This window comes from Filicampus tigris, chromosome 3, assembly GCF_054856515.1.
Source record: "Filicampus tigris isolate MCC_2025a chromosome 3, RoL_Ftig_1.0, whole genome shotgun sequence".
Lineage (NCBI taxonomy): Eukaryota > Metazoa > Chordata > Actinopteri > Syngnathiformes > Syngnathidae > Filicampus > Filicampus tigris.
The window spans coordinates 24,136,389-24,164,067 of record NC_141219.1 but is presented as its reverse complement, the minus strand read 5'-3'; the positions used below and the strand labels follow the sequence as shown (position 1 = coordinate 24,164,067).

The window sequence follows — 27,679 nt, the reverse complement described above, 5'->3', positions numbered from 1 at the left end:
TCTCCCCGTGCCTGTGTGGGTTTTCTCCGGGTACTCCAATTTCCTCCCACATTACAAAAACATGCATGGTAGGTTGATGGAACACTCTAAATTGCCCCTAGGTGTGATTGTGAGTGCGGATGTTTGTCTCTGTGTGCCTTGCGATTGAAGGTAACCAATTCAGGGTGTCCCCCGCCTACTGCCCGAAGACAGCTGCGATAGGCTCCAGCACGCCCGCAACCCTTGTGAGGATAAGCGGTATAGATAATGGATGGATTATGGATTTTCCTATGATGTTACCGTAGGTCAAAGAATGTGAACGATTTGAATTGAGCCATACGCTCATACGCTCAATTCAAAGGGAAAGAAAAGCGCGTTTGACAAATTGTGCAACGACTCTTCAAACAACTACAACAACACCATATCGTGTATATAACAGTAGCCCTGTTAGTAAGGGAAATATTTTTATATTTTAGTCGCCTTTTGGTGTTGGAAGATTTTTTATATATATAAGGCACCACTTTGAGACTTCCACTTTTTTTGTGTGTTTGTTGTTTTTGTTTGCCCTAACAAGCTATTTCTGATATTCATTAGTTAGTTTTCATTTAAGTTTTATTTGTTTTTATAAATTTTCTTATATATTATCATTATTATTATTATTATTATTATTATTATTATTATTATTATTGTTATTATTATTATTATTATTATTATTTATTTATTTATTTAACAGAGGATGCCAACAATTTTTTCCAGATTACAAAACAGTTCACGATATCGTCTTCAGGCGCTACGCTGTCGCCATCTCCTGGTCACTAGGAGAAATGCTTTCGGTGACTGCCGGGAATCTAAAACAGATACAGTATACGAGCCGTATTTCGATTTGTGTCACATGCTATATTCTATTTTCGTTTTAGAATTAAAAATGAAAAATAAAACCGTTTTTAGACTTTTCCTTACTCGTTACAGACAACAAAAAAGAAAATCAAGCTCTATTTCAATTTGGGTATTTGTATTTTAAAATGAAAATCAAATAACGAGTTGTTTTTCCATTTTTTCATATCTGCTTCCAAACATAATATCCAATGAGACACGGAACAATATGGGTCTGTGTACCTTACGTTCATTCTATTTTTAATTGTGAAACGCAAATCAAAAAACAAATTTAGGATTGTATTTTCAATTTTCATTTTTGAAACAAAAATAGGATACAGGTATTCATTTGAACGCCCCTTTTAAAAACCAACTACAAACTATGTGGAGTTTTCTGGAAAGGGCTCGATTTTCCGTATTTCCAGTTTCAATATTAAATTTTAAATTTTTACGCTTTTTAGCCGTTGGTTCGCGCTGAAGGAAGCACAGGATATAGTGTAGTAGCCACTAGCTTCGCTTTCAGAGCGAGAAAAAGTTGGCTTGACATTCTGACGTTTGATATTCAATTAGAGTTAGGGACCGTCCACAAATTTTATGCGCAATGGTATCATTAAATTGACAAAACCTCTCCAAAATGACCTATATAACATACAATTTGAGGTGTAGTAGTTAGAGGCTTTACTTTGCCACCTACTACATCAATCACAATGAGAAAAAGTGTTTCACTTGATTTTTGGGGAATATTTGTGTCCGTTTAGCACTATACTCATACTTGAATTGGCTGCAACTTCCCCCAAATGATCTATGTAAGGAACATTTGAGGTGTAGTGGTTCAATCACAGCTCAGATTCAGAAAACAGGTCAGCCGTGATTGGTCGTTGTGAGCAGGTGTGATGTCATTTTCAGTCGGCAGAAGACAAAATGCCCCCCCCCCCCAGAGATGGCTAAAAACGAGTGCATTTTGCTGCTTAACTCATATTCCAAAAAAGCTAAATTAATCAGAATGCCGTGTTTCAACTAGTGGGCCTGCTGGGAACATATTCTTGAAAAAAATATGTTTTGGTTGACTTCTCCTTTAAAGAAGAGATTTTAGGCTTATACTTTGATGTACTCCTACTAGGGAATTGACCCTACTGAACCCCAATCAGAAGTCGGTATCCACCATGTAATGTGGCTGTTGCATGATGTGCAATTTATATTATCATTTTGAGGATTCACCATGAAAAAGCGAGTGCCCGCCTGTTCATCCATGCTTGCACCTCTAGGTATTCTTAATAGAAGTCATATGAAGGGTTATTGTTGTTTTTACAAACCAAGAAAAAAAATAGTGTAAAGCTCTATTGAATGTAGGGTATATACATAAAAACACTTCATGTTAATCAATCACACTTAAACATGTTTTACTGTTTATATTCTGTAGGTGCATGCACGCGTGCGTGTGCGTTTTAGTCAGAGACAAATTAGGACAGATGACCAGACGGGCTGCTGCCCCCCAGGGAGTCATATTGTCTGTCCCGGAATTCTCCCTAGATGACCTTTCACCCCTCTGCTGTTATTGCGAACGCTGCTGACTCTTCACGTCACGGTAATGGTTTGCATTACACACTCCAAGAACATCGTCAGACAGGCGGCGCTCGCTTGGAGGGTCTTTAACACAGATGTGCACCGTAGACATGCATGACTATCAGTGTATGAAGTGTTGCATTTTAATACCCTGAACACACATCTTTATTTATATTTCCTAAACTCTATTGTCGATTGTTAAGGCCTAATTTTACGACAGGAGCAGAATACTGTACATGATTAGTGGTAGGTAATGGATATTGATGGATTTTATTTACCAACTCAACTTTAAGAAATAAGGGATTCAGGACGCTTTTGTTTGTAGTGGTATATTGTGTCTATTTTTAAGTAATGACATGGCTACCGGGCAGCAGGGTGGAATAGCTGTGAGCACATCTGGCCCACAGCTCCGAAGATCAGAGTTTGAGTCTCTGCTCTGGCCTACCAGTGTGGAGTTGGGATGTTCTCCCAGTGCTTGCATCGGGTTTCTCCAGGTACTCCAACTTCTTCTCACAGTACAAACAGATATACTATATTCAGTGAAGACTCTCAATTGTCCATGGTGGCATTTTGAGTGTAAATGGTTGTTTTTCTGTATGTGCCCTGCGATGGGCTGGCAACCAGTTCTCTGCATCATAATTGCAAAGGAAATCATTCCAGATAAAAGCATCATTTATTGAAATGCAGTAGTTAATGCAAAAGTATCACAGAACCAAAAAATAAACTGCTCTCTGCTGGGTCAAACATTCGGGGTACACGTTTCCCTCTGCTATCATAAATCCTACACAGAGGCAGTGCAACGCTTCAGTAATCGTCATTATATACAGTATGTGTGCACTTATGCATGAGCCGGTGCACTAAGAATATATAGCTTTATCTGCTAATGATTAGCACATGTTCTCAGAATAGACATTCTTGAATGAATTAGGTTTGGTCACGGCGTACGTCAGCCAGGAGATGTGGCCTTTAAGCTTAAAAGTATATAGTATACATTTATAATGTCATTAATGTTGTTTACACGTCAAGTCAAATTTATTTATATAGCCCTTAAAGAAAGCCTGAAAAGGCTTCACATGCTCATAGTTGACAAACATTAACGACATCTCCTGATCTTAACCCCCAGGATGGCATGGAAAAATTTAAAAAAAAAACATCCGAGGATAAATGAGAAACCTTGAGAAGGGACCACAGATGGGGGAATCCCCCTTACAGAATGATCAGGCTACAATGGATGCAGAGTGGGCAACATTTAACACATATTATGATGCTATACAATGTTTGTTAAAATAATGTGAAAGTCAATCAAATGAAGTGCTGCAGGAAGACGACTTCAGTGTAGTGGGTCCCTGCCCAGTTGGTCAATGCAGAAATCTCCATAGCAGTGCCTCCGATGATGTGGTCAGCCTCCCACCTTGTAACGGTCAGTTGCTGTGTAATCCAAACAGCAACCTCCAATTCGGTCGTCATCACCTAATTCCCAAGCCTGGGAAAAGGGGGCAGAAAAAAAATAGAAGCAGCAGTAAAGTGGTCAACAAGTAGTTCAACTAATTTAAACATTTCTTCTTTGGTAGCAGCTCTAATATCCATGAGTAGGGCATTCCAGAACACTGGTGCCCGAATAGAAAACGCTCTAGAACCTGCGGACTTCTTTTTGGCTCCCGGGTTCACTAAAAGGCTGGCATTTTGTGAACAAAGTTTTCGGGACGGAACATATAGTTTCAATAGGTCGACGAGATAGGAAGGTGATAAGCTGTGCAATATTTTTGTAGGTAAGTAGCAAAACCTTGAATTCGCTTCTCAAGTGGACTGGGAGCCAATGCAAATCGGGGTAATATGATCAAACTTTTCTTGGCCTTGTCAGGAGTCTAGCTGTGGCATTTTGGACTAGCTGCAGACTTTTAATACTAGACATGGGAATACCAGAGAGCAAAACTTTACAATAATCGAGGCGAGACATAACAAATTCATGGATTATAATTTCTGCATCACTATTCGATAGAATTGGACACATTTTAGCAATGTTGCTGAGGTGGAAAATTTAGTTCTAGTAATATTCTTAATGTGCATTTGTTACACAATGTAGTCCTGGGTTTTGATTTTGAGTTTTGAGGTCTGCACGATAAATCAAAATTACATAACAATAAATCTTATATGATATATATGTATGTGTTTAAATCAATTTAGCTTTGCTAAAAGACCATACGACCCATTCAGAAATATTACATTGAAATTGAAATGTATATTTGTGTCTGAAACTGCCTCAATGAAAATGTTTCTAGACAAGAAAATACATTTTGCTGCTATATGCAATGTAAATTAAGAAACAACAGAAAAAAATTGTTAAAAAGACAACGACCAACCAGTTGTTTGCTCATTATATTGTCATTTGTATTGTTTAACTAAACTCTTGCTTCAGGTCCCTGTGATTAACCTGCAAAAAAAAAAGATGCTCCTCAAAATTTGAAAGTTGCTCCTCAAATGAAGTTGATTGCAAAACAAAACAAAAAAAAGCCAAAAAACACAACCTTGTATAATCAAAGCGTTCTGTTGTTTTCACGTTTTTAACCATGGGCAGCAAAGTGGACTACTGTAGTGGTTAGCACATCTGCCTCACATTCAGATCCCAGGCTCAAATTTCAGCTAGGCCGTCCTGTGCTTACTTTCGCATGGGCTTTCTCCACACACTCCAGACTCATGCATAAGGTTAATCGTCCATATATATATATATATATATATATATATATATATATATATATATATATATATATATATATATATATATATATATATATATATATATATATATATATATATATATATATATATATATATATATAAATATAGTAATCCTTCTTTGCCTTTTAATATTGATATGAGTTTAGTTAGAGATCCTGTATTTTTTATACAACGCCTCTTCAACTTTTGTTCTTATTTTGAGAAACAATCTGTACATTTTTTTTCCTGACAGGCATTTTACAACCCAATTGCCATCAAAGGATTAATAGTGCTTTAATTTAAGTTTTTAATTTATATATTTTTATCTTTTTACAATTTGTGTCATATAAATTTGTAAGTAACTTAAAATTTGACCCAAATTTAAAGTTGTATGTCTACTTTTTAATTTTCAGACTGTTTTGTTTGTATTCATGTGGTGTACGTACAATGGCCATAGAATAAATGAATGAATTCATGACCAAAATAAATAAAATACATCATACTCATCAGAGATGCTGATTAATAAATGGATGAATTTGTGAAGATCACTAGACATTTTGCCAGTCAAAGTACACTTTGACCAACCATAAGATGGAAAAAATGCTGATGTCATCTGGGGCAAGCTTTCTGGCCCTGTAAGGGTGATAGGAACTCTTAATTGGTTAAAGAAACAGTCCACTTGCAAATATTGTTTCAGTCAGCACAGCCGTACTGAATCTTTTGGCCCTGGACAGATTAAATTGACATAAGCGTGGAATTTGATGAAAAAAAAAAAAAAACAACTACGTGAACATACATGAAATGGAAGCACAACAGAACAAAATATCACAATTTAGATTGTAAATGTAGGTCAGTGCTTCCGATAGTCTTTAGCCCAGCAGAGAAGGCCTTCCCATCCTTGACCACTCGCCACCATGACTAATAGTGTGTGTACTGTCAGCATATAGCCATGTTGTGCATCCATTCTTGCTTCTTTTGTAGCCTCACGAAACTCTCCTCCTTTTAAGAGACCCTGGAACATTGTAGAAATTATTTGAAACTGATGATGTGCACTAGAAGTTCAGCATGAGGAAAACTTGATTCCTTCATAATGTGATATTTCAACAAAACCACTTCATAATAATTGGTAGCTAATGGCCACTTGCAACACATCCAAATTCACATTTGTATGACTCACTACTAGTGTACGTGCAGTCATGCACCTGCAACTTCACTTCACCACACACCTGTAAACCCTAATAATATTGGTTCACGATTATTGTTTGTGTTTCTGGCAGTGTCACGTCCTGCCTTGCACAACAACATTGCTCAGCTCATTTAACATTGTTCATCACATCACAGGTTATCTGTCTTTGCTATTCACGCTATTCACGGAGTCGTGGCTAACAACGCTAACGCCGAACGCGGTCGTAGAATTGGACGGCTTCCAAATCATACGCGCGGACAGGACGCTGGAGAGTGGAAAGAGGAAAGGAGGAGGGCTGGCTGTGTTTGTGAACGATAGATGGTGTAATCCTGGGCACATCACGATTAAGGAGCAGCTTTGCAGCAGGGATATTGAGCTGCTAGCTGTTGGCATGAGGCCATTCTACATCCCGCGAGAGTTTAGTCACGTGATCGCGGTGACCGTCTACGTCCCACCAGCTGCCAGCTGCGACACAGCCTGTGATGTCTTGACTGCAGCAGTGAGCAGGCTACAAACACAGCACCCAAATGCCCTGGTACTCATCTCTGGTGACTTCAATCATGCCTCCCCTTCCTCCTCTCTGCCTTCATTCACACAGTATGTCACCTGCCACACCAGAGACAATAAAACACTGGACCTTTTCTATGCCAACACCAAGGAGGCATACACATCACTGCCCCTCCCCCCGCTGGGCAAAGCTGATCACAACCTGGTGGCTCTCCAGTCTGTGTACAAACCTCTGGTCCGCAGGCAGCCAGCTGTGACCCGCACGGTTCAGAGATGGTCTGGAGAGGCCGAGGAGGCCTTAAAGGACTGCTTCAGCACAACTGTGTGGGAAGTATTCAGCGATGCTCATGGGGAAGACATTAGTAGTCTAACGGACACTGTTACAGACTATATAAATTTCTGCATGGAGAACACCATACCCACCAGGACAGTAAGGTGTTTCTCCAACAACAAACCCTGGATCACACCAGACATAAAAGCTCTCCTGAAGGAGAAGAGGAGGGCTTTTGCGTCAGGCAACATAGAGGAGCGGAGGACTGTGCAGCGCCAGCTGAGGAGGAGGATCAGAGAGGGGAAAAGGTCCTACAGGAAGAGGATGGAGGAGCAGCTGCTGCAGAATAACGCCAGGGGAGTCTGGAGGGGCCTGAAGACCATCTCAGGCCACGGACAACCCAAGACCCGGACTGAGGGGGACCTGCAGTGGGCAAATGAGCTGAATCTCTTTTTCAATAGGTTCGATCAGATGCCTGCCTCCACTCAGTCTCTCCTGCTGCAGTCTCCACCTACTCCTCCTGCTGGGCGTGTCACCCCCTCCCCTCTTTTCTCCACAGACTCCAGCTCCCAGCTACACCAGATAGCCACCACTCCTTCCTGCCCAGCCTTGGCCTTCACAACATCTCAGGTGAGGAACCAGCTGAAGAAGATGAAGGCGAGGAAGGCAGCGGGTCCAGATGGCATCAGCCCCCAGCTCCTCAAATCCTGCGCAGACCAGCTGTGTGGAATTGTCCAGCACATGTTCAACCTGAGCCTGAAGCTGGGCAGGGTCCCCCAGCTATGGAAAACATCCTGCCTGGTCCCGGTGCCAAAGACCCCCCACCCGAAGGAGCTCAACAGCTTCAGACCGGTGGCGCTGACGTCTCACCTGATGAAGACCCTGGAGAGACTGGTCCTTGTCCACCTGCGCCCCCTGGTGAGCTCCTCAATGGACCCACTCCAGTTCGCATACCAGCCTGGCATCAGTGTGGATGATGCCATCATCTACCTCCTCCACACTTCACTCTCCCACCTGGAGAAGGCGGGGAGCACTGTGAGGATCATGTTCTTTGATTTCTCCAGTGCTTTCAACACCATCCAGCCCACCCTACTGGGAGACAAGCTGGAGCGGGCGGGGGTGGCGCACCACCTCACCACATGGATCCAGGACTACCTCACAAACCGGCCACAGTATGTGAGAACACAGGACTGTGTGTCTGACGTGCTCCTCTGCAGCACGGGGGCCCCACAGGGAACTGTCTTGGCTCCCTTCCTGTTCACCCTCTACACCTCGGACTTCAACTACAACACCCCTACCTGTCACCTGCAGAAGTTCTCTGACGACTCTGCGATTGTCGGCCTCATCACAGGCGGAGATGATCGGGAGTACAGAGAACTTACTCAGGGTTTTGTGGATTGGTGCCAGCAGAACCGCCTCCTGATCAATGCGGGGAAATCCAAAGAAATGGTGGTGGATTTCGGTAGGCGCCAGCACTCTTCACCTGCACCAGTGAATATCCGGGGAACAGATGTTGAGAGAGTCTCAACTTACAAGTACCTGGGTGTTCATCTGAACAATAAACTGGACTGGTGCGACAACACAGACGCCCTCTATAGGAAGAGTCAGAGCAGACTCTTCCTACTCAGGAGACTGAGGTCTTTTGGGGTTCAGGGGACACTCCTCAGGAACTTTTATGACTCGGTGGTTGCATCGGTCATCTTCCAGGGAGTGGTCACCTGGGCAGGCGGCGTCTCGGCCCGGGACAAGAAGCGGCTGGACAAACTGGTCAAGAGGGCCGGCTCTGTCCTGGGCTGCTCCCTGGACTCTGTGGACTCGGTGGGGGACAGGAGGATGTTGGCCAAGCTGTCATCAATGCTGGGCAACCCGGACCACCCCCTCCAGGGCACCCTAACAGCACTCCACAGCACCTTCAGTGACAGACTGTTACACCCTCGCTGTGCAAAGGAGAGATTCCGCCGTTCCTTCTTGCCTGCTGCTGTCAGACTCTTTAACAAGAACATTGTGTAGTCTCTACAAACTGGCGGTCATTAGTGCAATTGTGCAGTCCTGCACCTGAGCTCGTATCGTGCAATACCCAATATTCCCCACTACTGTAATACCGTGCAATACTCAACATTCCCCACTACTGTTAGTCTAGTTTTATTTTTATCCAATGCTGTTCCTTACATTTCACTACAGCACTGCAGCACTGTCACTTAGAGTATTTTTTCCTCTGTACTATGTACAGGCCGAAATGAGTGTTCCTCATATTTTTTATGTAGATGTAGGTTGGTGTGTATACACATGTGTATATACACATGTTACTGCGTATATCTACATAGGTTTGATTCTAAATGTTTGCCGTCAATGTTATACATTAATGGCCACATTATGCCGCCGCCCCTGTGTGACCTATATCCTTGCTACTGTAACAACGAAAAATTTCCCCACTGTGGGATCAATAAAGGCATTCTTATCTTATTTATCCTGACTTTGTCATGTTGAGCACTTATGCTGGCTGCCAAGGTGGTGAATGGCCAAAGCATGGCATCGCTGTGTCTGACTGAGAAATCTGGAAAGGCAAGGCTGGTTCACTCAACCGAGGTATAAACGATTTTGTAATGCTTGTCTTTACCGATGTAAAGTGCCTTAAAACATACAGTTTTAGAGAAGGATATGACACTTGAGCTCATTGTTTGATTTTCCTTAATCATTGTGTGTGGGAAATTCTTACTTTTGGGGCAAAATGATTGTCTCAATGCAATGTGTTCCAGGCACCAACTTAAAAATGACAAAATATATATATAAAAAAAAAAAAATCAGTTTGAACATTAACGCATTCAATTTGTCTTTTCATAGTCCAGCCATTTAATCCAAGGAATTTACTTATATATATTTTTCAAACGTTTTCAAACGTTAGGGTAGAAGAGGGTCTGAAAATGTCTGGCAGTGAACGAGTTAAATATATTGCATTTGTATTGTATGCAATAAAATATTGGTTGAAAAGTTGGTATTTACATTTTCTGTTGGTATTTACATTTTACACGTCCCAACTTCATTGGAATTGGGGTTTGGAAGACTCAAAAAGGTTTATAGGTGTAAATGTAAGTCGAAATGTTTGTTTTTGAATGGCTGGTGACACCCGTGACCTTTGTGAGGATAAGTGGTACAGAGGATGGATGGATGATGACCAATAAAGGATGTACTGTCACCCAAAGTTAGCTGGGATAGGCTAAAGTTCATCTGCGAGGACAAGCGCTCTAGAAAATATGCCGGATGGAAGTCTTAACTTTATTTGTTCATTTAAAAATGTGAATGTCAATCAATCTGAAACTTTATGACAAAGGTAAACATTTTAGGATAAAAGTCATTTATTAAAAGAGTTAAAAAGATGCTTTAACCCAACAATGCTGCGGACAGGCAACTTTTCAAATACAAGTCTCAGTGTGATAAGAAATAAGAGTAAAGTTACATTGTCAATTCGAGTCCATCTGAAAATGACTCTTAATTTGTGTTAATGTTTTTACCTTTGCCCACACTCATAATATGGAGCAAAGTGACAAATTAGGCTGCCTTCGTCCTCACTTAAAATGTGCAAGAGACGACATGCCTTTTATAGCCATGCTGGTGGTGTTCTTGGGTTTACATATCACGTGTTGCAGTGCTTACATTAGAGATAAACATGACAGCGCGAGTCGAATGAATCATAAAAGAGTCAAAATATTGTCACTTTCTTCCATTGCAAACTGACTATAATTGAAATAAGATTTATTTTACTTAAGGAGTGCATCTCTGGCTCTAGCAGAGGACACATGTGGGGACACAGTTGTTGATACAGTCTGTTAATGATCGTAAAACCAACAATGGCCTCTTAAATAACTGAACAAAGATATAATTTTCATGACAATTATTGTCCATTATTTCAGTGACCATTGAGCATCTTTCCTTTGTTAAGAGAGGCGTACCAACACTTTTATCCACTTGTGTACATGCAAGTTCTGCATACAGTGATCGTGGCACTAAAGAAAAGTCAAAGCGCATCAGAGTTCACTCCTGAGCGAGACTCTGGATTAATATGCACCATTCTGCTCTCTTTTGCTGAATAAAGGCTGGGGAGAGAGTTTGCAAAGCCAGGTGTGGCTTCTCACACAAGGCCTCAGCTATACAGATGACATACATGCCGCAATCATAGCTGTTCTCTTGTACAGGAGTGGCTTCCTCCTGAAACACAGCCTTTCTTCCTACACCCAACGAGGGTTCTAGCTTGCTGGCAACGCGCCGGGCATGCAGAGAGTTGCTGCCATTTTGAGAGTCATAGTGTGCAAAGTGGTTGGATTTATGATGGTACACCAAAAGGCTCCAGTGTGACCCGCCAGCGCTCTGGTCGTTGTTGTCGTTCACAGCCAGGAAGACACAGCGACGTGAGGCCAGATCCAGAGGGTCAAGAAACATGGCTAACTCATCTGGGCAGGAAGCGCACTTGATAAACTGGGTGACCTCTGGGCTGACAAAAGCGACATTTTCCCCCAGGAGTCGAAAACGCTCATTGGCAAAGTACTCAAAGGCAAATCCTATGATTTGGTCGTTAAGCCAGTGGGGTCCTTCGAGGAGGGACACGTCAGAGCGTCGGAGCAGGCTGTCCTGATAGCTCAGCACGACAGGATCCATCCTTCAAACAAACATACCAAGTATCAGCCATATACACAGTTTCAAGAAATACATTTTAAACACTCTATGACCTTGTTCTATCATTTTCATACTTGTGAATCAGATGCAGTGCACTTGAACTCACCTGTTAACTGCCGACATTTTTAAACAGCGGTCAAGCTATCACGCTTTGATTTTTCCGTGGTGAAGCTATCCGCTCCTAAATTTTTGAGTGTGCGCGTATTCTCAACCTTATGGTAAATGCTTTCCCGCATGTCACAACTGTGCACAAAATACAATATATAATTCATCACTTCCCTCACGTTTGTACTGCCATAAAAAACATTCCTCAATTAGTAGAAAATCATTCGAGTGGATTCTTCTTCCTGGAGAGAAATACTATCATCATGTGAAGTTTGGTCTAATTCTACTGTAGTTTATTATTATTTTTTTAGTTAGAGGCAAAGTCTGCACAAAATACAGTACAGAAATCATTTCCCTCACATTTAAACTGCCATAAAAACCATTCCAGCAATAAGTAGAAAATCATTCCAGTGGATTCTTCTTCCTGGTGGCCCATACTTTCACCATGTGAAATTTGGACTGATTTTATTGAACAGTTTCTTTTAATTCAAATTAGAGGCAAAGTCTGCACAAAATACAGTACACAACTGATAACTTCCCTCACTTTTGAACTGCCATAAAAAAAAAAAAGCATTCCTCCAATAAGTAGAAAATCACTCCAGTGGACTATTCTTCCTGGTGGCCCATACTATCATCAGGTGAAGTTTGGACAGATTTTACTGTACAGTTTTTTTTTAAAAATGAGAGGCAAATTCCACACAAAATACAGTACATAATTTATTTCCCGCATATTTGAACTGTTTGTGCTGTGCATGTCTTGGGATCATCAAAAACACATCATAGTAAAGTGTGGTCCTCTTTCTATGCTGCTGCTGAGAGTGGAAAAAAAGGAAGAGGAGCCATGTCTGCAGGCCATCTGACCATGTCAAGACAAGCATGCCCTTTGCGAAATATGCAAAATTCATTTGTACAAAGCATGGTGAGATTACAACATTCATGTGCTGTGTGTTTGTACAAAGTAAATTTCTTAGAGTATATGTTACTCTAAAAAGACTATATTTGGTCCCAGTCCAAACAGATGAACATTTACACTTGGAAGAGATTAATATTCAGAGTAAATAATACACAGAAAAACATTTGGAGAGTTATTTACTTGAAAAAAACTATTAATGTTTTTTCACTCAGAAATTCAAGGCAAATTTTACAAGGACAGTTTTTGAGTCAATTTTAATTGCAGTGTAGTAGTTTATTTTAAAAAAGTCTCTCAAGGATTGAGGAACAAACCCACAAACTTTGGACAAACACACAGCACATGAATGTTGTATTCACACTGTGCTTTATACAAATGAATTTTGAACATTTCGCAAAGGTCATGCTTGTCTTGACATGGTCAGATGGCCTGCAGACACGGCTCCTCTTCTTTTTTTTCCAGCCTCAACAGCAACATGGAAACAAGAGGACCACATGGCTCCTCTTCTTTTTTTTCCACCCTCAGCAGCAACATAGAAACAAGAGGACCATACTATACTACAGTATTTTGTGTTTTTGATGATCCCAAGACATGGACAGCACAAACAGTTCAAATGTGCGGGAAATAAGTTATGTACTGTATTCTGTGCAGATTTTGCCTGTATTTTTTTTAAAAAACTGTACAGTAAAATCTGTCCAAACTGCACATGATGGTAGTATGGGCCACCAGCAAGAATAATGCACCGGAATGATTTTCTACTTATTTGAGGAATGGTTTTTATGGCGGTTCAAACGTGAGGGAAATTATGATTTCTGTAATGCATTTTGTGCCGATTTGCCTCTATCTAATCTTTGAAAAAACTGTACAGTAGAATCAGTCCAAATTTCATGTGGCGATTGTATGGGCCACCAGGAAAAAAGAATCCACTGGAATGATTTTCTACTTATTGGAGGAATGTTTTTAGTGCATTTCAAACGTGAGAAGTGATGAATTATGTATTGTATTTTGTGTACAGCTGTGACATGCGGGAAAGCATTTACCGTAAGGGTTAGAATACGCGCGTACTCTAACATTTAGGAGCGGATAGCTTGGCCAAGGAAAAACCAAAGCGTGATAGCTTTGACCTCAGTATTTTTAAGGACTGTTTTTGTCTTGGTTTAGATTGGGGAGATGATCAGATGCAGCATATTTATGTATTCATTCGTGGGAAAAAAACACGTGTCGTGATTAACAGACGTACACAAGTAAACGTAACCGGTAGAGGTGAAGTAAATAATGACTTGCCATGTTCTGCAATGGTACTGTACAGTGATGTATCATGTTACTGAATCATAGCACACTGCTCTTAGCATGATCTTGCTAATCAGACTTTGCAACGTCACAAGAAGCATCAAAACACATCGAGACGCAGATACATCCCGTAGCTCATTATACCCGTTTTACTTAGCTCAAACGAGTATGGTTAATTCCCGGTCGGTACCTGAAAACGAAGCACTCGACTGGAGAAGCGTTCGAAGCTGTAACCTCATCCCTCCCTCCTTACACCGGCTGCCGTAAACTGCTTCGAGTAAACATTCCCAATTTGCGACAGTGGGAGGAGCTGAGGCTAAAGCGTAAAAGTTTAGTGGTTCAGAATTATGTTTTTAAAAAATATACATTGGGATTGGTCGTATTTTATATGAATATTCTATATGTTTACATTTAATCCAAAATGTTTTTTTTTAATTGCGGTATGTGAAAGAACGTCGCCGTCTTGCGTCGGCTTCCTGTTATGTCACTCGGCCGCGAGAGCGCGCCTGTGTACGGAGCCGCGCTGATTAGCTGCTCAGAGAAGAGTTGGGAGGCTCAGCATAGAAGCAAAGTAAGTCACGAGCGGCTCTCAATCCCTGCAAACAGCTGACACGCGCGGATAAATAATGCCTAACTCCGCGGCACTGAGTTAACCAGCGCGAGCGGCTGATGAGATAAAAAGACGTTGGAATGGCGTGAAAATGCAGGGAATTAAATAGGAGTTGAGTGGTGGTGACGGAGGAGGGAGGGAAGCTCCAGCTTCGAACTTCAGCTGCAATATTTGACTTTCGGCGTCCCCGCTTGGAGGTAAGAGTTCTTTAACTTACATAGGTCATCAAGTCGTTTCTTGTTTGGCCAGCTTTACTCTCTTCTTTGTGCACTCCATCCCACGATAGTTGCCGAGCCTTGGATGTGTGCGCGGGCTCGATCGGTGATTTGACAAGCTCACCCACGGCGTCCTTGTGGACGTGTATGCGACTGTTCCAGTGACTTGTCGCTTTACTATGCGTTTCAAACGTACACTTGACTTCACTTGTCTTGTATGCGTGTCGTCATTGAAGTGATGTGCTTGAACCAGCGTGCTAAATCTGGTATTTGGACCCTTATGCGTTTCCACGTATTATTTGGTACAGAGGCCTGTGAAGAAAACGGGGTGCAGAGTATGCGGAATTGTACTGAAGCTGCATGGGTCTCATCTTAGACAACTCCATATGATGTGTGAAAATGTCCCCTTCATGGAGCTGTGAGTTTTTTTTTTCACTTGGATGGATTACAGAATAACAGAACAGGGATTGTCCTCCGTTCATTTTGTATAGCGCTTGACCTCATTTGGGTCACCGATGAGCTGGAGCCTGTTCCAGTTGTCTTTGAGCCCGAGGCGGGATACACGCTGGAGCGGTCGCCACCCAGTTGCAGGGCACATTTGGACAAACAGCCATTCACTCTCTCAATCACACCAAGTGACAATTTAGACATCACTTAACCTAACGTATTATAAACAAATGTGTTTGGAATATGGGAGGAAGCAAAGGAAGAACATGCCTACTCCACTCAAGAAGGGGGTCAAGCCAAGTTGAACCCCGAACCTCAGGACTGTGAGGCAGACGTACTCACCGCAAGGCAGCAATGTGGTGTCCATAACATGCGACTTCAATGTCAAGTAATTTGCTTGTTGACCATGTGTGGTCATTAGAGCCAGACTTGTTCATGTCAAGGGTCCTCATTTCTATGGTTAAGTTCCGGCTTTCATTCTGGAAAGTTATTTCTGTTTCAGATAAACATTTTTTAGTAGTGGTGGTTTGAGGTGAATAACTTGTATTCAAGGAGCAGCGCTTGCCCCAGGATCTTGTCGAGCCCTGGGTTGCGCACAGGTGATGAGAGCAAAGTGGGCCTGTCCTGCGGGAATGTGAGGTCTGAGAAGACACAGCTGCTGTAGTATGAGAGGCAGCCCGGGCGGAGACACCAGCAACTGGTCCCTGTCGACATCCGACACCCGGCAGGATCTCTGTCTGCTATTTGTTAAAACTGGCCTCAGTTTATCACGTCAGCTTGTGTCTGTTGAGTTGTTGATAGCAGCAGCACCACTTCACTTCATTGTGCCTCGAAAGCTCAACCTTTACTTTTGTACTTATGGTTACGTACTACGCGAGACTGCATAACAGACTGCAACAGCTCCATTGCTGAATGAGTTTGACGTGTGTCTAGTCACAGACTCAGGTATACTCCCCTGTCCTAAATTGCTGCTTTTAAAACTGCATTTTCCCATGATAAAACAAATTACATGACCAATAAATTACCCTGTTAAAACATGTATTTTATCTAATTAAAACAAAATTGAACAAGTATATTAATAGGATGTAATGTTTGCCATCATGTTTTTCAGCATTACAAAAATGCAAGCAGTGGTATTTCAATTGTTTATCCAAATTGTTAGCCCAAACAAATGTGCTCTTATTTTATATGATCTTATCATTTAGCACTATCACACACAAATCTATTCACACATCGCTCCCATAAATAACAAGGGGTCTCTTACTTTAGTCACTTTGTGATGTGATGTCACTGGACACACATGTCAAACTCTGCATTAATGCCATATTTTCAAATGCCTTGCAGTACTATAAAAGTGATAGGCCAAGTCAATTTTTGTGGGATATATAAATGCTCTTGTGGAATTTTTTGACTCACATTTAGAGTTATTTACTTCCATCTATGGAGCCACCGTCCAATTTTTTTATTATTCTTACTGCCCATTGTTTTGGAGTCTGATATGTTACTAAGGTAGATCGTGTTATGTTTCTGTCCACTCATGAACCAAATAGAAAGTCAACCCAAACATATTTTTTTCCAGAATATGTTCTATGCAGGCCCAGTAGTCTAAACATGGATGTATTGACTCCTTATTGCTGCTAAGCAAAATATTTTACATTTCTGAAACATTTATGTTTTAGAGAACATGTGAGAGATTATATTTCATGGAAAAATTTGTTCAGGTCTTTCAAGCTCAAATTAGTGGTCAAAAGGTCAAGTTACTAAAATATGCACCAATCTAATAAATGGTTGCAGATTTGGGATCATTGTTGAATTCCTTTTCCAACCAGACGTGTTTTGTAAAGATCGTCCCAGTAGTTCCTGAGATATCAGGGTTCACAGGAAGGCAGCCATGCCCCTTTTTGCCGAAAATGCCCAAATTCGTCGGGCTGTAGCTCCCAAACCCCTGCTCCGATTGACCTAACATCTTATATTTAGTGTTGTGCCATAACTATCAACAAGTACATCTAGTTTCATTAAAATGAAAGTCTGCTTGGTTAACCCACTGGGAGATTTGGCATGGATCGACCCAGCGGGCGCATTATGGGATTGTTTAGGGAATGATGTTGGCATGCACATGAAGTCATTATAAGAGGAACCTGCTAGTGTTGCACAGAACAAAGCCCCCTTTTCTTCAGTGGGTCATTATATGGGTTAGGCTTTGGCCTCAGCAGCTGAACTTTTTGCATTTCCCATCATTAACTCACTGATGCTAACAGTGGATGAACTGAGATGCGGAGAAGTGCTTTGTTTTGTTCTTTGCAGTCTTGCTTCTGTGAAATGAGTTTAAATGATCTTTTCCAATTAATTCTGACAACAACAGCAGTTCTGATCTACCTGGAAGCTCAGTCTGAATGCATTTACATTGAATCCGGTCCTTGTTTTGGAGAGAGAAGCACATTTCTTTGTGGGTGTGTGTTAGTTGAGTACCTCGCAGTAATCATGTTTGAACCATGTCAAATCTGGGGTCAACAAGTAGCTGGCTCCATAAAAGCACATTTATGGTGTGTCCTTGCTCTGTGATGGCTATGTTGTTATTTTTGTTAGTAACATTCCTTCACAGTGGTTTACTAAATAACTAGATGGTAATGAACATTAGAAACTAAAGTTGCTGAATTTTTGAGTGTGTATTGTGACACGCTAGTGACAATAGCTAGTGGCCTCTGCAGCCTTATGGCACAGACAGGACAGGGCCCATGACTAATCCTCAGGCATGTGCGCTTGGGTAATGCTACACAAAACTGTCTATGTATGTACTGCCACTCAGCTGTGAAACCACATCACTCTCAGCCAAAATGCTAACTGTCTTGATTTCAAAATGGATGTAACACCTTGCAGTGGTTTTCAGTTCAAGATAAGGCAGAGGACAGCAAGAGTTTAGTCTCTGCTGCAGCTCTTATCCGAGTGAGAAGTTCTGCCAGTTTACAGTAGTCTGGGCACTGTCAGAAGGAGGCGAGAGGGGAGGAAAAGCAGAGATAGTTGTAGCTGACAACAAGCAGGCTGCGATAAGGTTGATTTCAAATGCAGCCAAAGAAAGGCTCTGTTGCTGGAATGCTTCTCTTGCCTAATCTGCTTTATCGGTGTACTAAATGTATTGGTGATATAGACTTCCCAAAGATTATTCTGAAATCGGACTGATAACTCTGATGAACGTATACTCTGATGTTGAGCTGGAGATGAGAGACGACTAGACTCTACTAGAATGAAGACTTTTCTTTCTGATAAGGTCCGTTTAACCCCTAGCGTGCCAAATGCCCACAACTTTGTCTGCCGCCTGCCACCTGCTCTCATCCTGATTACCCACTGGTGCCTTTAACAGCATCCATTCACCCCAGTGGGACTTGTTGAACGACTTAAGTCAGGTGATGATTAGAGGCTGAATTGGCTCCAGCAAGTCCAATACTCAACCTGAAAGACTCTATTTAACAGCATAGCAAATAGTTTTGTCCCTCTTGTCGCCTTTGAGGTTTGAATGTCCAGTTCAGTATGTCCCTGGGCCGAAGCGGCCGGATGCCCAATTTGGGGGCGGGGGGGGGTGTTGGCCGACAAAATTGAAAAAATGGCTGGACTAAGCATGGCCGGAAGTGGATTTTAGTTTGGCCCACTAATTGGCCCTCATGCGTGTGACGTGCTCGCGAGGCGGCCAAAAATCATCTCAGCCTACTCGGTGAAAGGCTTCTTTTTAGGCTTCTTTCTACTCCCGCGTCTGCGCGAGTGACAACTGCTGTTTTAGGGATTATGGTATTGCCCCTCCGCCCCCTCTTGTAATGCTATGCCCCAGTTGCAGGTGGGAGGCGCGGGTTACCTGATGTGACAATGAGGAAATACAAACACGATTGAGCGCACGTTGCTGTCTCACATGTTGCAATGACATACAGTTTCCCACACGGAGATGGGTGAGCCACGCAGCTCGCTGCTGCTGCTGTAAAATAAACAAGCTACTCACCCACGTTCCCCCTTAGCTGCCACCTTCCAGATCGTTTTCGCAATAAAATTAAATGGATTGTCTAGTCATCTCGGGCCCTTTATGGTTGTAGCAGGCACCATATGCCTTGTTTCAAAACAATTTGTGTCCAAGCTTTTTCTTTCTTTTTTTTTTTTGTTTTAGATGTCTTTATTTAATAACTGTCAAATATAACAACAAATTGAACACAAATTACATTTTAACATAAACACACAAAAACAAGCATAACACTAGGCTGCGTGCAGCACTGACTGAATGATGACGCTGCGACATCAAGTTGGAGTTCATGCACTACTTCTGGCGTTCCCTACTTCCGGAAATACGCCATAGTGTATAGTGTTTTGCTGGTATGCTTTTATTTTGAAGGCCGGGAAGAGGGGACACTTTTTTTTGTTTTGTTTTGTTTTGTGTCGGAGGGCGGAATGGGGCCGACAATGTTTATGAATATGGCTGGAGGATCGCGGCCGGAAGGGTACCCAAGTCAAGGGTGGAGGCTCACGGCCGGACTGGCAAAAAATGGTCAAGTGCCCATCTCTGCCTATACGTAACAAGAAATGTTTCCTGAATTAGAGTTTCGCAATAGAGGGAGGCTTAGGCTGTTTGGGTTTCGTCATTATTGCTCTGCACTAAATAGTTTCATTCTTGAAAACTCTGTGGAGAGTGTGTGTGTGTGTCTGGATAAAGTATTACACGTACAGCTGCATACAGTACACACATCACATACACGCATTACACATTTTTAACTGACTTAGGCAGCTGTGCTGACCTTGAAAAAGAGAACGCTCACTTCAGCATCGCCGAGTCCCTTATAGCTTTAGGTTTAAGTTCACAAACAGTAAAAAAACTCATGCGATTTGTCAAAAAAACCCTCATTTTTTTGTTAAGAATCGGAATCGAGAATTGTTAGGAACTGGAATCGAATCAAAGAAACGGAATCTGAACCGGAACCGTCCAAATTCAAATGCCCAACACTACTTATAATATACTTATATGTCAGGTTTTTGTTTGTCGTAGTTATTCGTTACTAGTGTAGCTCATACTACAAGAGACAAATTCCTTGTGTGTTTTTACATACTTGGCCAATAAAGATGATTCTAATTCTGATATTGCTGCTGTATTCGGTGACTTCTCAGACCATTCTAGCAACTATTTTTAAAAAATCAATAGGAAGAAAAGATGTTAGAAAAACTGAAAGCGTTAGATGAAGCAAAGTTAAGTGGACATGTTTCCCATTTTCTATTGAAACTCTGTCAAACATGGGAACATTTATTGAAGTGATAGCTCTTTTGATATTTCTGAACTACTAGTTTGATCACACTTGAGCAAATCTTTGAGCAATATGTGGTTATATAGTAAAGCAAGGTATTGAAACATTTACATAATCTTTCCTGGATGTTGTCCTTAATACTTTTGCCATGTTTTTCAAGTCTACAGCCCACTCTGCTTCCTGATCAAACAGCAGCTTTTGCTGTTTGTCTGTCGACTGCAGCTTAGACTGCAGGATCGAGCTCAGATTTCAAAAAGACTGCAGTCTGCTGCAGGCCGATAGACAACCTTTGGGCCCCTTCCTCAGAAGAAACAGTGAGAGCTTCAGTAACGTTTCCCTGTAATTACAGGTCATGGTTTTTTTCTAATCCTCTAAACAGATGTGCTCCAAATTATGCTGAACATGTTCAACATTGACGACCTGCCATTACAATAAAACTGGTGCAGGTTGCGTCTAGACTGTCTGTAATGGATTCAACTGTCCCATGACCTCTTTTCACTGAAGGCAGCAACAGACAGCTTTGGATAAAGGAGACCAAACTAAACAAAAAAGGTTCTAAAGCATGACCGTAATGTGCCGCCAACACGGCGAGAAGGACAACTTCAAAATAAAATCTTACCAAATAATACATGAACACCATTGCCTTGGTATGCTTTTATTTTGAAGTTGTTCCTGGTAGCGCATGGTGTTGTGGAGGCCGACTTGATTCTTCACTCGTCTTCCCGACTGGAGAGGCTCAATAGTAGGAGCCCAGTTTACATTGCTGTCACAAACTGTTGCCAGCAACATCAACACATCGTCCGGAAAACATGTTCAGTCGCTAATGAAGGATTCTAAAAAAACAAAAGCCTCATTAATTACACTGTCAGACTCATTATATATTGTAATACAGCGCCTGTTAACAGAGTTCCATGCTAATGTCTAGCAGCTACCCGCTCAGCGAGTGCCCAATACTGTCGGGCCTGGCAAGAGCCGTTTGTGACTACTTTTCAAAGGCAGTTCTAGAGGCTAAAATGACTCTGCACACTTTGAGGCTGACAGCTTGATCCAGTTGCAGTTCCTCCAGTTCAATTTTGATCAAACCAGGCTCACTCAAATATGCTGTTTTAGCCAGCAAAATCGCTTGGTCCTATACTCATTCATTGTTTAATTGTAAGTTAAAAAAAGTTAATGATCTAAAAATTAAAACCAATTGGTTGTTCATTGAAGGTCGTATCTCACTGAGCAGCGTAGATTTGTGAGGCTAGTCAATGTTGGAATCACCAATTTTTCATTCGCCACTTATCGAATGTTTAACAAAAAACTTGATTACTTACAGGTTGGTGCAGGACTGCCTTCGTCTTCCTCCTCTCTTTTGCTATTACTGTCCTTGGACTCGTCCAAACGTGTTGTAAATCATCGGGTATTCTTCAAAAAAGCCAGCCAACATTTCTTTGTCAGCCGATGTCCAAGTATAGCTCGACCTCTTTTTTTTCCACATCGTCATCTGAGGTTGTGGATGACATCTTCTGAATCTGACGGGACTTCTTCCTCTTGACCTCAGCATGAACGTCCACGACATCTTCAAAACCCCGTGGGGTCTTTGTCTTCGTCTTTGTTGAATAAAAAAGAACATTGTTGACGGGTCGTACGGCGGTTTACAAAGGCTAACGATGATGTTACTATTGTTAGCCAAATAATGGATTCGCAAGGAGATTTTGAACATGTTCAAAATTTCCTTAACGACAAGAAAACATCTTTGCGATGTTTGAGGCCCGACGAAACATAAAATTCGCTACTCTCGCAAGCCTTCGCTGCTCAGGGAGGTATACGGCCTTAAATGTATTACTGTATACTGTAACTGTATTATTTTATCTTCAGTGTTCATAATTGATCTATAACCAAGCAAAAATATATATATTTTTTTATTTTATCCGAATACTCAGTGATTCATTACAATTTTCAGTAGGATATCTTAATACCAAAATATTTGATAGCTTCAGCCCTATACATCAGCAAATGTACGTATTGAATAGATCAAAATTGATTTAAAATGTATGATACTTAATATCAGAGCTGGGCATTCTGCCTATGTGACGGACCGGTCCGTCTATCCCAGGGGTGTACGGCTCCGGTCCTCAAGGGCCGCTTTCCTGCCTGTTTTCCATCTATCCTTGCTGCAATGCACCTGATGATCGTTATCAAGCTTCTTCAGAGCTTGCTAATGATCATCAGGTGCGTTGCAGCAAGGAGAGCTGGAAAAGAGGCAGGACACCGGCCCTTGAGGACCGAGTTTGGACACCCCTATCCCCTATGACGGACATTTTATAGGCGATAAACGAAAGACGGGAACCTTGAAAAAATAAGCGGACTAAGCATAGTCGGAAGCTCATTTTTGCACCCTCTATATAATCATCTATCGTCTATTTTCGCGGTGAGGCTTCTGGGTCCTAAAAGGAGACGCACTTAATCCGTCCGGCTTCCATGCCGCGGTGAGTCTTTCGTTTTAAATATCATTTAAAATGCTAGGCCTATAGACAATTACTATTTGGTCCGGCCGAACAAAAAGGCGGATCGACAGACGGGGGAAGGTTACCCCGGCTGCAGGCAGAAGGCGATAAATGGACCGGGAAATATTTGTAAAATACCCAGCTCTGCTTAACATATTTCCACTACACTGCATTTTAAATAGTTTTTAGATGTTGCGTTGGGATGTCATTACATGTGGTCGGATTGTTTGTCTAATAAACACGCAATTGAAAAAATTAGTAAACGCCTTGTTACTTTGATGACTTGCGCCCACTCTTGTGTGCTATAATTCATGAGGCTGTCACTCAAACTGTGTAGGTGTGAAGACCATATCACATAGAGTCAATGCAATGCAATGCAATACTATTTTAAAGGATTCTTTTTGCCTGTTCTGATCAAATTGTTGTAATGTGAAAATAAGGCTGAAAAATAACTAAGAAAGACTCAGTTGCTGTGGTGCTTCACTTTGTGGGCAATGCTGTCATGAGGTGTGGCAGAAGTTACTGTCACTAGTGCTCTGTTTCCATGAACGTTATGATGTTTTATGCTGTTTTGTTCATAATTGATTCGTCTCGTGATCATGGATACGTTGACCTATATTTGTTCGGATATTTTTATCTGCAGCAAGGCTCGAAATAACCAATTTTTCTTTGAGAAGCATCATTTTTATTCAATGACTTCATTTGAGTAGCAATTTTCAAATTTTGAGGAGAAATCTTTTCCCTGGTTAATCCCAGTTCTGTCTGGTTGAGAAGCATCTTGCCCTGTGCGGTAGGCCTTAGCATTAAAGCTTAGTACTGCGTCAAGCCACACATGCATAGACAAGTTGGCACAAACCAACACACGCATGCACACAAACAAACAAACATAACAAACATCTGTTGTAGCATACATATAGCGTCAAGGCACAGTTGCAGTACAGTGTGATTTTTTTTTTATTTATTAATTTATTATTATTTTTTTTTATTTATTGCTGGCTTTGACTTTGATGTTGATGACTGTCAGGGAGCTCTGATTAAAAAGATGAATTTTCCACACCTTTTTGGATTATTTTCTTCAAAATAATCAACAAAGACAAATAAAAAATAAAAAAAATAATTTTCACTGAATACTTTGGGTGGTTCCATGCCAAATTATGCAGTGGGTTTAATTAACCAAGCAGATATAGATTTTGATGAAACTTGTTGATAGTGATGGCACAACACTAAATCTTTAGGTCAATCATAGCAGGGGTTTGGGAGCTATGGCCCGCCATATTTTGGTTAATAAGCTTTGTTCCCGCCTTCATTTCAACCCTTATATCTCAGGCACTCCTGGGTCAATCTTCGCAAAGCAAGTATTGTTCGAAAGGGAATTCAACAAGGATTCCAAATCTGCAATCATTGGTGCATATTTTTGCAATGTGACTTTTTCACAGATAATTTGACCTCGGAATTTGCCTTGTGGACCCCGTGACCTTAAAGCGGAAATCAACCCAAACATATTTTTTTCAAGAATATGTTCCCAGCAGGCTCACTAGTTGAAACACGGCATTCTGATTAATATTGCGTTTATGTAATATGAGTTAAGCAGAAAAATCCACCCCTTTTTAGCCATCTCAGGGGACGGCCATTTTGTCACTTCGGTCGACTGAAAGTGACATCACAACTGGTCAGGGCTCGACCAATCAAGGCTCAGCCTTAGAAAACAGGTCAGATGTGATTGGTCGTTACCTGAACCCTGAGCAGTTTTGGTGTCATTTTCAGTTGACAGAAGTGACAAAATGGCCACCCTCAGAGATGGCTAAAAACGTGTGGATTAACTCTTATTCCAAAAACACAATATTTATCAGAAAGTCTTGTTTCAACTATGGGCTTGCATAGAACATATTCTTGAAAAAAGGGAAGTCAACCCAAAAATATGTTTGGGTTGACTTCCCTTTTTTCAAGAATATGTTCTATGCAAGCCCATAGTTGAAAAATGATTGTATGAATTATGAATATGAATATATGCATATTTCTTTTCAAGAATATGTTCTATGCAAGACCACTAGTTCTTTTTATGTACTCTATGTAGAACTACAAAAAATAGATTACAAAAACGTCCTTAAAAAAACAAGCAAAAAAAAAAAAACAGCATCCTGATACATCCTTTTGTGTAGTTAAGATTGACAATGAGGAAAACGTGAAAAAAGTGCCTCTGCTTTGAGCAGCTGATCTGTGTGTCCAGATAACTCATGTAACCCCCCTATCCCTCATTTTCTTCACTTTTCCATACTAGAGTTGACTCTCCTACATGAGCTCTTACTGCCGAGAGCCTTCGGCTAGTGCAGTCAGTGACTAATTGACAATTACTCTCAGACAATTTGTAACAATCATGTGCGTTCTTTTACATGAACACGACAACAGCTCCCAATACGCATCACTAATTTTGACGGTCGATGTTTGTTTCTCAGTTTTGCTATTCAGTATTATATTCAATAATAATGAGGTGCAAAATATTAATTCTGATGCAAAAAAGGCGATATTTCAAGCCTTGCTTAATAATAAAAACCTTGATTTTAAAAACAGCATTTTGTGTTTGCTTGTGTTGTCTTTGACTAATTAAATTTGTTTGATGGTGGGAAATATGTAAATGTGACAAATGTGCAAAAAGTAAAAAACAAACAAACAAGAAACCAGACCACTGTATCTATCTCATCAAAAAATGCTCATACCTTGGACAGTAATTCCAGTCTGGTTCGTCTCTTATCAAAGTACATCGGGGAAAGTACTGCTGTTGTTTCCATCACTTCGTTTTTAACATAGTACTGAGTGTCCATACCAGAGTCATCAAATGTCAGTCCTGCTCTTAACATACATGTGTCATGCGGTTGCTTTATTTGGCATTTGTATGTGATTCTTTTTCTAGCTCAAACATATGGGTGCTACTGATGTTTCCAAATTTATTCCATACCTCAAATTTACTGAAGTCTGTAGTTCTATTTTGATACTGGTTTTACTTATATTAAAATAAGTATTTGACCATCTGGTTGTATGAGTATAGCTATCTGGTGCTCTTGTTGCTCTTTGCAGAAAAAAAACATCATCATTGGAGATAGATTTCTGAGGCTTTAATGCTGAAAACTTTGTTGATGAAGTGACTTCCATCCGCCAACTCATTTTTATTGTGGGGTGGAGTACTTTTCCAGCTTCACTGGCCAATTCCTGCAGCGTCATATTGATATTTCCAGAACTAAAATGGAGTCTGAATGGAAAACATTATCCACACTCCAAAACAATAAAAGTAAATGTGGGGGTAGTCCAGTGCAAGTCTTGTTTTAGAAATTACATCAATGCTCCTGAAATGTTGCACCCACTAGCTTTGAAAAATCCACTTCTGTGACATCTTATTTGAACATTTTTGCTATATTATTTAGCCCTGTGAAAGCAAAAAGACTACTTCCAATGATGGGCAGACTACCTGAAAAAATGTAGTGAGCTCAGATTTTAAGTTATTCTAAACTAAATAGAGAAGCTTGACTACAGTGAAGCCACCCACCAGACAAATGTAGCATTTTAGTATGATTAAGTATGATCATTTGAAAAAGAGTAGCTAAACGTTAAGTAAAGCCTCTTTAAAAGAAAAACTTAACATTTTTAATTTTGCAATTCTACATTTGGGCTGTAAATCATCATTTAATTCTAAAATCTTGGGATGATAATGCTTTTTTACGCATACTGCGAGATCAATATCTTGTATTTAATGACATTATTATCAACATAACTAAACATTATTTATTAAATACAACTAAATATGTCAAACTTCCCACCACCTGCTCACACGCACGCACAGTTTTGTTCTATTGCTGCCAAACCATGTTGCTAGCTAGAAGTACAGTATGTTTGCTGAGTGTTGAATGAGTTGTGATGACTAGCTTAGTTTATTTGGCCATTGTTCCTTTAATTTCGGGACATACCTTAATGTGTGTCCTGAAATTTGTGATGGACATCTTGGATGTTGATAAGAGCATCCTCTTGGGATCATACAATAAACACTGTTGTCTCACTGTTATTTTTACAAATTATTAACCAATTTGAAGTGTTGAAACTGACTTGCTCTCTTTAATGATGCAATTTTAATGGCTGAATAAACATGCCGTTTTTGAAGTCTGCTCAAAAGTCAATATTTTTGAGTTACAACGTTTTGGCCCGTTGCCAGGTATATCTATCAATCTATCCATCTAGGCTCAAAATAAGTGGTTTCGCATCGCTGTTTTTGCGTCAAAATGAATATTTTGCTACTCAATAATACACATTGAATAGCAAAACTGAGACTCAAATTCCACGGCGCCCATTAAAAGAAGGTATCAGATGAAAAAGAACCACGAAGACGGTCCTCAAAAGCTTTGCTGGGCTCACATGACCTCCACGGGTAGTTGCGGGGTCGAGGGAAGCTCTGTGCGACTTAGTCAACGACTTTAGTCAACTAGTTAGCAACAGCTTCGGCTGGTTCCTAGTGCACCTAAACACGTTGCAGAGTCGCGAAATCAGTAATAATCTCCTCCTTGGCGACGCAGAAGCTACATTTCTGACAAGCGCTTC

The 27,679-nt window shown here is 41.0% G+C and overlaps 2 protein-coding genes across 16 annotated transcripts in view; one reads left to right on the top strand and one right to left on the bottom strand.

Moving 5' to 3' along the window:
• Positions 1-10,353: 10,353 nt before the first annotated feature.
• Positions 10,354-27,679, bottom strand: part of senp8 (SUMO peptidase family member, NEDD8 specific) — a 28,560-nt gene continuing 11,234 nt past the window's right edge. For 2 of the 5 annotated variants that reach the window (XR_015086305.1, XR_015086306.1), the window contains exons 2-3: positions 21,926-22,201; positions 21,249-21,442 (exon numbers count right to left, since the gene is read on the bottom strand). Coding sequence is in view for 3 of the 5 variants with exons in the window: in XM_086026788.1 (XP_085882914.1) it covers positions 11,124-11,744 (621 nt within the window). In the remaining 2 variants the exon portion in view is untranslated. The other 3 variants (XM_086026788.1, XM_086026790.1, XM_086026789.1) reach the window with 3 other exon arrangements.
• myo9aa (myosin IXAa) overlaps positions 14,556-27,679 on the top strand; it is a 114,048-nt gene continuing 100,924 nt past the window's right edge. For 10 of the 11 annotated variants that reach the window (XM_086026782.1, XM_086026783.1, XM_086026786.1 and 7 more), the window contains exon 1: positions 14,574-14,874. The gene's annotated coding sequence lies outside the window, so the exon portion shown is untranslated. Of the gene's footprint in view, positions 14,875-27,679 lie in introns of all 11 variants that reach the window. The other variant, XM_086026777.1, reaches the window with a different exon arrangement.